Source organism: Triticum urartu, chromosome 6A (assembly GCF_056163025.1).
Source record: "Triticum urartu cultivar PI428250 chromosome 6A, HENAU_Tu73, whole genome shotgun sequence".
In the NCBI taxonomy this organism is placed as follows: domain Eukaryota; kingdom Viridiplantae; phylum Streptophyta; class Magnoliopsida; order Poales; family Poaceae; genus Triticum; species Triticum urartu.
Window position 1 is genome coordinate 164,100,523 of NC_141878.1, and position 10,248 is coordinate 164,110,770.

General features: G+C 43.6%; 1 protein-coding gene across 2 annotated transcripts; it reads right to left on the minus strand.

The window, feature by feature from the left end:
* Positions 1-5,705: 5,705 nt before the first annotated feature.
* On the minus strand, positions 5,706-10,003 carry LOC125512166 (MLO-like protein 13). 2 transcript variants are annotated; one of them, XM_048677248.2, is made up of 13 exons: positions 9,610-9,989; positions 9,413-9,470; positions 8,925-9,079; positions 8,564-8,680; positions 8,372-8,473; positions 7,632-7,706; positions 7,441-7,529; positions 7,310-7,359; positions 7,047-7,087; positions 6,740-6,949; positions 6,575-6,642; positions 6,433-6,493; positions 5,706-6,334 (listed from the first exon to the last, which is right to left on the minus strand). In XM_048677248.2, exons 1-13 carry the CDS (start codon positions 9,730-9,732, stop codon positions 5,987-5,989), a joined length of 1,497 nt encoding a protein of 498 aa, XP_048533205.1. In that variant the 5' UTR covers positions 9,733-9,989; the 3' UTR covers positions 5,706-5,986. The 2 variants fall into 2 exon arrangements, with proteins under 2 accessions (XP_048533205.1, XP_048533206.1); XM_048677249.2 differs by lacking the exon at positions 7,632-7,706 and having other exon boundaries at positions 9,610-10,003.
* Between the last annotated feature and the right edge of the window lie 245 nt (positions 10,004-10,248).

The window sequence follows — 10,248 nt, forward strand, 5'->3', positions numbered from 1 at the left end:
CGTCCTCTACTTTGTTGTTGCAAGTTTTACGTGGCTTCTACGGGCTTAGCAAGAACCATTCTTACCTACGCATCAAAACCACAATGATAGTTTGTCAAGTTGGTGTTGTTTTAACCTTCGAAAGGACCGGGCGTAGCCACACTCGATTCAACTAAAGTTGGAGAAACTGACACCCGCCAGCCACCTGTGTGCAAAGCACGTCGGTAGAACCAGTCTCGCGTAAGCGTACGCGTAATGTTGGTCTGGGCCGCTTCATCCAACAATACCGCCGAACCAAAGTATGACATGCTGGTAAGCAGTATGACTTATATCGACCACAACTCACTTGTGTTCTACTCGTGCATATGACATCTACGCATAAAACCAGGCTCAGATGCCACTGTTGGGGAACGTAGTAATTTCAAAAAAATTCCTACGCCCACGCAAGATCATGGTGATGCATAGCAACGAGAGGTGAGAGTGTTGTCTACGTACCCTCGTAGACCGAAAGCGGAAGCGTTAGCACAACGTGGTTGATGTAGTCATACGTCTTCACGATCCGACCGATCAAGTACCGAACGTACGGCACCTCCGAGTTCAGCACACGTTCAGTCCGATGACGTCCCTCGAACTCCGATCCAGCCGAGTGTTGAGGGAGAGTTTCGTCAGCACGATGGTGTGGTGACGATGTTGATGTTCTACCGACGTAGGGCTTCGCCTAAGCACTGCTACAGTATTATCGAGGTGGACTATGGTGGAGGGGGGCACCGCACACGGCTAAAAGATCAACTTGATCAATTGTTCTGTCTATGGGGTGCCCCCTGCCCCCGTATATAAAGGAGCAAGGGGGTGCGGCCGGCCAGGGAGAGGGCGCGCCAGGAGGAGTCCTACTCCCACCGGGAGTAGGACTCCCCCCCCCTTTTTCCTAGTTGGAATAGGATTCGGGAGGGGGGAAAGAGGAGGGAGAGAAGGAAAAGGGGGGGCGCCGCCCCCGTCTCCTTGTCCTATTCGGACTAGGGGGGAGAGGCGCGCGGCCCAGCCCCGGCCGCCTCTCCTCTTCTCTGTAAAGGCCCACTAAGGCCCATTTACCTCCCGGGGGGTTCCGGTAACCTCCAGGTACTCCGGTAAAATCCCGATTTCACCCGGAACACTTCCGATATCCAAACATAGGCTTCCAATATATCAATCTTTATGTCTCGACCATTTCGAGACTCCTCGTCATGTCCGTGATCACATCCGGGACTCTGAACAACCTTCGGTATATCAAAACATATAAACTCATAATATAACTGTCATCGTAACGTTAAGCGTGCGGACCCTACGGGTTCGAGAACTATGTAGACATGACTGAGACACATCTCCGGTCAATAGCCAATAGCGGAACCTGGATGCTCATATTGGCTCCTACATATTCTACGAAGATCTTTATCGGTCAAACCGCATAACAACATACGTTGTTCCCTTTGTCATCGGTATGTTACTTGCCCGAAATTCGATCGTCAGTATCTCAATACCTAGTTCAATCTCGTTACCGGCAAGTCTCTTTACTCGTTCTGTAATACATCATCCCGCAACTAACTCATTAGTTGCAATGCTTGCAAGGCTTAAGTGATGTGCACTACCGAGAGGGCCCAGAGATACCTCTCCGACAATTGGAGTGACAAATCCTAATCTCAAAATACGCCAACCCAACAAGTACCTTTGGAGACACCTGTAGAGCACCTTTGTAATCACCCAGTTACGTTGTGACGTTTGGTAGCACACAAAGTGTTCCTCCGGTAAACGGGAGTTGCATAATCTCATAGTCATAGGAACAGTATAAGTCATGAAGAGAGCAATAGCATATTACTAAAACGATCGTGTGCTAAGCTAACGGAATTGGTCAAGTCAAGCACATCATTCTCCTAATGATGTGACCCCATTAATCAAATGACAACTCATGTCTATGGTTAGGAAACATAACCATCTTTGATCAACGAGCTAGTCAAGTAGAGGCATACTAGTGACAATCTGTTTGTCTATGTATTCACACATGTATAAGTCATGAAGAAAGCAATAGCAACATACTAAACGATCAGGTGCTAAGCTAATGGAATGGGTCATGTCAATCAGATCATTCAACTAATGATGTGATCCCGTTAATCAAATAACAACTCTTTGTCCATGGTTAGGAAACATAACCATCTTTGATTAACGAGCTAGTCAAGTAGAGGCATACTAGTGACACTCTGTTTGTTTATGTATTCACACATGTATTATGTTTTCGGTTAATACAATTCTAGCATGAATAATAAACATTTATCATGATATAAGGAAATAAATAATAACTTTATTATTGCCTCTAGAGCATATTTCCTTCATTCCACGCCCTCGTAATCTTGGTGTTACGGGAGATTTGGAAGTATCAAAATGTCATTGTCTTTAACAATTGAATATTGCAATAATTTATATTGAAAAGACGATAGCCAATTTATTGGCTAATTCGAATTCGTCTGTACAATTCGTAAAATTCTTTCTTACTTCTTATTGTTGAAATCCAAAATTAAAGTCTCCTGCCACTAAATTGGGTCGATTTTCCTTGAAGATATCAAATAAGAAAAATCTGGAATATCTTCTTTGTGGGATGGCGGAACAAACCAAAAAAATTATCTTATTTGGTAAGTTTATAAATTAAAAAATAAGACAAGAAAGAGTAAATATTCGCCCGCAAAATTCTTATTGAATTAGAATACTTTACCGCAATCAATTCGCATTATAAGAGTAAAAATTCCGCGGGTCATTTCCGCTCTAATCAGATAAAGGGGGGCAAGGACCCGCTAAGCTCCTACTTTTTCATGTTTATAATTTGGTCCCTCCGATTACTATAGAGATGAACCCAATCCAGAATATGAACCATAAAAGAAAACACCTACTAAATCAATCACAGCAATACCAGCTACAGTACCTATCGGCCAAAGAGCGATAAACAGATCCATTTTGCAAGTTCGTTATTACGGGTAGTTCTACAAAGAATTGGACTAATGACGTATACAATGCTTGAATTATCGATGTAGATGCTCCACTCTTTAAAAAAGGAAAAAAGGAGTAATCAGCTGTGACACAAAAAAACGAATCCTTTTGTAGCCCATCATTTATCGGCAAAGATAGATAACCAAATTGGATAGATCTTCCACCTGTTTAGCTAAGAAACCACCCCACGAATCCGTTATTCCTAAACGAGTCATGAAGGGAATTACGAACATACCTTGTCTCCACATTGGATCCAGAACAGGATCAAAGGGATCAAAAACTGCTAATTCGTACCTTTGAGGATCAGTCATGGTCTTCTAGACTCTACCAAGAGTCTGGACGAATTTGTTGTTTCATCCAAATGTGTAAAAGATCGTGGATATCAGACAGAACTCGAAAAGAACTATCAAGATGGAAGTTATCCTATAGATGTTGTATCCATGCCTGGGTTGATTTTACTTCCACACTTAGCTACTCTAGGTTAGGGAGTAGGGCCAGGGGGAAGTTCTAGATACTTTTCCGTCAAGTAGGAGCTAATGAATAGGCCTGCGATTCCGTAGAAAGACATCACGACCCCTTGCGAAAAAAAGAATTTCTTGAGATGGAAGTATAGACATAATATTTTTACCAAGATAACTGGAAATCCCAACCGATAAGAATCTTAGTGAACCTAGAAAAAGAATACAGGCCCTGAAAAAATTACCCCTTTTTCGAGAACCTTTTAGAAGTTCTACAAGGTCGATAAAAAAAATCTTTTGATGTCTTGCTAGTCAATGTTTTGACATAAGCGCGCGGTGTAATTCCATTGATTTTTGGATTTCGAACGTATCTAAGATCTTTTTTTATCTGGGTCGACAAGCCAGGGCTCCGTTGAAAAAATCACTAAAGAAATACCACATCTAGAAGAACATTTACTCCGCAATTTGGACAGATATGGAGTTGTTAGGTTGGGATCCTGGGTAGAAACTGGTGAGGAAATCTTAGATGGATCTAAAGGTTATTTAGATTTCTTTACTATATTTAGTACAATTGTTATATGACACATGCTTTTTTTATGGGGAAACTACGTCCTCGAGCTCGAGGTCTGAATTTCTTCATAATAGTACTCCTACTGACTTCGGTTTTAGTAATAAATAAATTCGCTTTGTCAAAATCCCTATAATGAGTAGCATTTGCGGCTGCCGAATAAACCAACTTTAAGATGGGATAAGATGCTCGATAGGGCATGAGGTTCAGTATAGTAACGCCAGCGAATCTCGTCAAGAACTCGATCTATCCCTAAATAGTACTCTAAATTATCCACGAATCGCAATGATAAAAAATTATTCTTTTTTACTTTGCTAGACTTTTGAACTTAGAACACTAACAGGTCAAATTTTAGATTTTAAAGATTTTTATTTTAATAAGTAAAACAAGTCAGTTAATTCATTGAGGTGGTTAGCTTCTCCATTTGTGGTGATCATCCTTGGTTGGGAGATTTGGAAGCATGAAAACGCCATTGTCTTTAACAATATTTCTCCATCCTCGTTCTTGGTAGGATCTTGGAGGAAGGAAAGGCTTGGCACATGGCCGGATTAATTCATACCGATTTGAAGCTCTCTTTGAGATGCGCAGGCGGAGTCGTAGCCAGTAGTTAGTTCGTTTGTAGAACCTTAGTGTTGTTGTGCCCAGTAGTTAAGGCATCTCCAAGGAAGACTCTCGAAAGCTTCCGTATATGTCTGGGTTGTGATGTCTAGATCACTTGTGGTAACTTTTGTCACTCAATGGAGACTTCATTTATTCATGAAATGGTTCGGAAATCCGTTTTCCGACGAAACCAAGATAAACATGGAGATGCTATACCAGTGTCTGGACATCCACTTGACCAACAAAAAGCCACCACATAGCCCTTTTCTTTTTTCTCTCTCTGCACATGCATAGTCCCCTCTCCTCTCTCTCCTCCCAGCCGGACAAATAAATATTAATATGTGAAAAGAATTGGCTGACTCTCTCCTGCATCATGTTCGCGGACCATGTGCGAACATAAAAACGAACATGTAGCTGAGCTATTTGCCGGTCTCCTTTAGAGATGCCCTTAGTTCGACCTTGTGCCCGGACTGTACAACCACGGATGGGTTTCTTTACCCGAGGAGTGCATGGATGAAATCGGGTACATATGAATCCATTTTGAAAAAAATATTTCTAAATGCTAAAAAAATCTTAAAAAAATTGCACGGGTACATCTTCGTGTTTTATGTGCGTGCATAAAATTTCACGGAAAAATGACTTTTTTTGTGGTATGTGCAAAAAAGACAGAAAATTATGGTATGTGCAAAAAAGACAGAAAATTATGCTGTGGAACACTATTTAGAAGCACTGAAATTTGTCTTTTTACGAAGACAAAACAAAAATATTTTTTTCATAGAACTTTGTGTCACGTACACACATATACGAACATGTATGCGTGATATTTTCTTTTGAATTTTTTGACATTTTAAAACATGCTTAAAATGCAATTTTTTTTTGAAAAGTGAGTGCATATGCCCATGAGTTCAGGGTGCCCTCTCTTCTTTACCCACTCTTCTTTCAATATTTGATTCGCATGCTTGTGCTTAATTTAGAAGAGAAAAATCATGATAGGAGCAGATATACTGCTCAGAAATGCTTATTTTAGAAGAGAAAAATCATGATAGGAGCAAATATAGTGCTCAGAAATACGGTACATATAAAGAGTTAACTAAGGTAATACGAGGCGATATTATATTGTCAAAAGTTTCGAAGTGTTGAGATCGCGCGACGGTCCAGTAGCAACATGTCCTAGCTAGTCTGCTAAGTAGTTTATCTAACCTGCAGGCTTCAGAGCTAGCATGCCACGTTGACGACGTCGGCGCCTCGCCGGCGGCAACAGCGTAGCTTCGACAAGGGCCGGCCGGCCGGATGAAGACGTGGGCGTCACAGCGAGACACGGCCGACGCGCCCGGCCTACCGTTAGGACTTAGGAACGCGAGCATGTACGCAGCTACGAGAAACTGGCGTTGCGACGACGATGGTCGTCCTCCGTGGTCGTCACGATCTCCTCTAGGTCGTCGGCCCGCTGCTGCGGCGGTGCGTTGGGCGTGCTGGAGCTCCCGGCGCGCTGCTCCGTCGCCCTCGCCTCCGCTGCGGCCTCCTCAGTTGCGGGGCCGCGCCCGCTGTGCCTCTTCTTGCTGAGAAACGGGATCCGGAGGTGCGAGTGCGGGTGCTGGTGCTGGTGCGGGTGCGGATGGGCCGGCAGCGACGTCGCCTTCTTCTTCACGTCCGTCGCCCAGCTGTGCACGGACACGTGTACGTGCTCGCCGAACGCCTGCAGCTTGATGTCGCCGCCCATCTGATATGATCGACCATCCATAACGATATTACGACCAGCTACTAGCTAAGCAATCAAGCAGTGTTCTTGGTGAAATTAATGGTGGAACAGGAGCTTACGTGGGTGACAATGGCGTACAGCGGCAGGGTGCTGTAGCTGCAGAGCACCTGAACGATGATGCTGAATATTTGACACAGAAACAGAATTGTCCGTTAGTTGCCGTAGCTAACGGGAAAAAGATAGTGGAGGTTTTGTACTAACCCAATAGCAAGTCTGGGGAGGGCATATGATCTGTTCTCCATGATGCATGAATCGAACCCATATGTTGCCTGCAAACATACCAGTCAGATATCCCCATGCTTCTCTAATTGTATGCATTTAGTACAAACTTGCAGACTAAAGGCAGGCAGTAATTTCAGGACATACCAAGACCCAGAAGAAAAATGCCATCTCAAACGAGTTCTGGAACAAGATGAAATGGATCAGATGGAGGACAGCCCTAGGATGGCTAAACCAAAAGTGCTCCTTGCATGGCTTCGTCCAGGGGTTTCCTGATGCTTCATCGGAACACTCCGCTGCTTCTTGAGCCAATCGAGTGCTGATGTGCTCCAGCTTAGTGCCAACAATAAGCAGAAGCTGCAAGTTTATTTACCCCGAGCAGTAAGAAACTCCTCCATGGAGGTAACTGGAGAATGTATTTACTAGAGTGACATGGAGTTGTTAAGGTACTTACAATCAAGGGCAAGAAAGACAGCCAGAAATAAGTGTGCCACCCTGCATTGACAGTAGATCAAGCATTAACAGTGAGAGAAAAAAAAACATGCTAGTTCAAACAATTCCAACACAAACTACTTGTTATTGTGATTCCGAATTGTTCTAACCAAGTAGCATAACTTGTGGTGACGGAAATGACAGATCGTAAACATGGTTACAAGTCTAAATCGTATTGTTCTCTTAGGATCAGTATATCTTCGGGCAAACAAATATAGGAGTTACCATTTATATTCAGCAGCAGGAAGACGATAACGAAAAGCCATAGGTACCAGCTGCATGCATGTGAGCATCATTAGGTAAACCAAACAATATTTATTTAAGCAATCCAAGTAGGAACTTTACACAATACTAACCTGATTCCAACCACTTCTTTGAAGTCATGCTCGAGGGCACGAACCATGTACTTGTGGAAATCAAAGTCTAGGCGATTTGGGTAGTGGCGCTGGGAGGGGGGAAATGGCCAGTATCCTTATTAGTTCACTAGGAAAACCAGGACACTCATGATTGTGCAGAAGTCACTGAACAGTACATCTTAGTATCTTACCAGAACAAAAGCTGATCTGAGTACTTGATAATCTGGTTTACCGACAGAATTATAAAACTGCTTGAAGAATGCAATCTGAAATCATATGTGAATAAAACCTTTGGAATCATCATACAGCTAATATACCGAGTTCGCAATTTGAATTCAGGGAAATTTTGTTACTTAAAGAATGCCTCATATAGCACAGAAATATTGCAATAATTATGCAGAAGGTATGATACTCAGCCATAACAAATGTTTTACTGTGGTCAGATCATTGTAGTTAAGGCTATATTAGTGTTTGGTTTGGTCATGATATTGCCTTGTTGCAGAGGGACCGGAAATAACAAAAAGAAGTGCAACACTGCACTGCACTTCATGCACATGCCATCAAAATATCTTCATGTCATAATAGCTTTCCCTATTATTGTTATCCTTAGCTGACAATGAACCATCTTCAAGTGTTCTACTCACTTTCGAAATAACAATTTGACAAATTGAATATTCAGTAACTTACTGATGCCTTCCCCTGTTTAATTTCATATGCAGCCATGGAGTTTAAGATGTAAAATATGATTTGATAGCACTTTCCCTCTTGCGAAAATAAATTGATAACCACTCAAAAAAGCAGCTTCATTTTACTTGGGTAAACCCAAATAATTCTCATGCCATTGTCATTCGTATTACGAATTAAGGATTCAAAATTGACTTTATAACAAAAGAGAAGCATAAATGCATAATAAGAGGGTTATATTACTTACAATCCATCTTACAGCAGATGGTTTCATCCAGCCTGGCGTCTTTTCACGCTCCTTGATTCTTCCTTGTTGAATTTCTTTCTCCCATTTATTCCACGTTCTCATCTACAAGAGCTTAACCTAAATGTGTTACCTTCACTATCATGTCACATGAAACACGTATTCAGCCCCAGTAATAATAATTAATAGTTATACCTTAGCTCCACCAAGTAACAGCGTTGTAACACAGAACAGAACATGCACCACACCAAGTACAAAGATAAAGATGTGCAGCTGATGCAGAGCCTCTTCAGATAGCATGGGAACTTCACCCTGCATAAGGGCAAGAATGATGTTTCAGAATGACCAATCTGGTAAATATCCTTTGCGATTCTTGGGACTGGCAATGTCTAGCAATTACCATTAAACAGAAGTAATTATGTTTTGCTACTAAGAATATACATCAGCGCTACTATCAAAGGAAAAGAGAAGACACTGAAGCTACAACCACATATTTAGATAATAATGAACAGAACTAAACTTGATGATAGCACTATCTTCACAGTTCATGGTCTACCTTTCTCTTGCAGAGTTTGGCAGCATCTTCTCTGGCTTTGGACTCTTCAATGCATGGAAGCATGATACGTGCAGCACTCTCCGGGATGCAAATGCGATTGATGAGATTTTGGCAGACGCTTAGTAGGAAGGAAATGAAACCCAGAATCATCAACTCTGCACAAGTAATCAGTAAATAGATTAGGCAAGACGAACAAACAGTTTTATACGGCAAGAATGAACTGGTACGAGACATTCTGCTTTGTGTGTCATGGAAACTTTTGTTGGTTGGTATCTGATGTTACTCTCCATATTGATTACAATCAGTTCAGCCATTGCAATTTTAATCAGGAAACAACTAGAACATATACAGATCATCCGAAGACCTTCTGTATCTTCAGGTTCTAGTAGCCACGGTGCTTGAGATAATTGAGGTAAAAAATTGCTGTGATATCGAAAAGATAAAAGGAAGTTATGCAGCAATCTAACTAAATCAGAGGATAATGCTACCTTCTTTGACTCTTTGCAAGGCTGAAAATAGTGCTTCTTGGCCATTGAATTTGAGCACCTGCAGAGAGAAAGGTTTCTTGTTAGCATATCATCGAAAACTTCAACAGGAAGACTAAATATGCTTTACAAACGTAAAAGAGATTATAACAGGAATGGGAAGCAGATAGGTAGGTAGGGAGCAGGTCGGGGTGCCGTGCCTTGCCGAGGCGGTGGAGCAGGCGCTCGGCGGCGAGGGAGATGGCGACGATGACGAGGCAGACGGAGGCGACCACCCACGTCGGCGTGAGCGCCAGCGACTGCGCGTCCTCCTCCTGCCCCATCTCCTCCTCCTCCTCTCCCGCCTTGCCGAGCCGAAGCCGCTACCCGCACCATGTGGCTGATATAGGAGGAGGCAGGCACGCCGGTGGTGGGGCGTCACGGCACTGCAGCAGCGACCGGTGCGGCGGCCCCCGCCACGGGCCGGTTCTGCGGCGGGGACAGCGCCCCCGGGGGTCCCGCGAGCACCCTTTGTCCCGGCGCGGCGCGGGCTGGACGCCGCACGTGACCGTGGCCACGGCCTCTCGACTCCCGTCGCTGTCGCCCTCCGACATCCGCGAGGCGCCAAGCCCCGCTTCCCTTTCGAGTTTTGTTCCCGCCTGTGGAACTCGTGAGCGGCCGGCGCGTTTCGGGACTTCGACGGCGAGAGCAGGAAGAAGACGCCAAAGGAAAAAAACAAGGATAGCTTGTAGTATTATTGCTCTGTTTGGGGGGGCAGTGGGCTGTACCGACGTGGACGGTGGAGACCTATCGGGAACGCAAAAAAGAAAGGGCGATGCTAGGCGTTGGTGCGCCGGCCG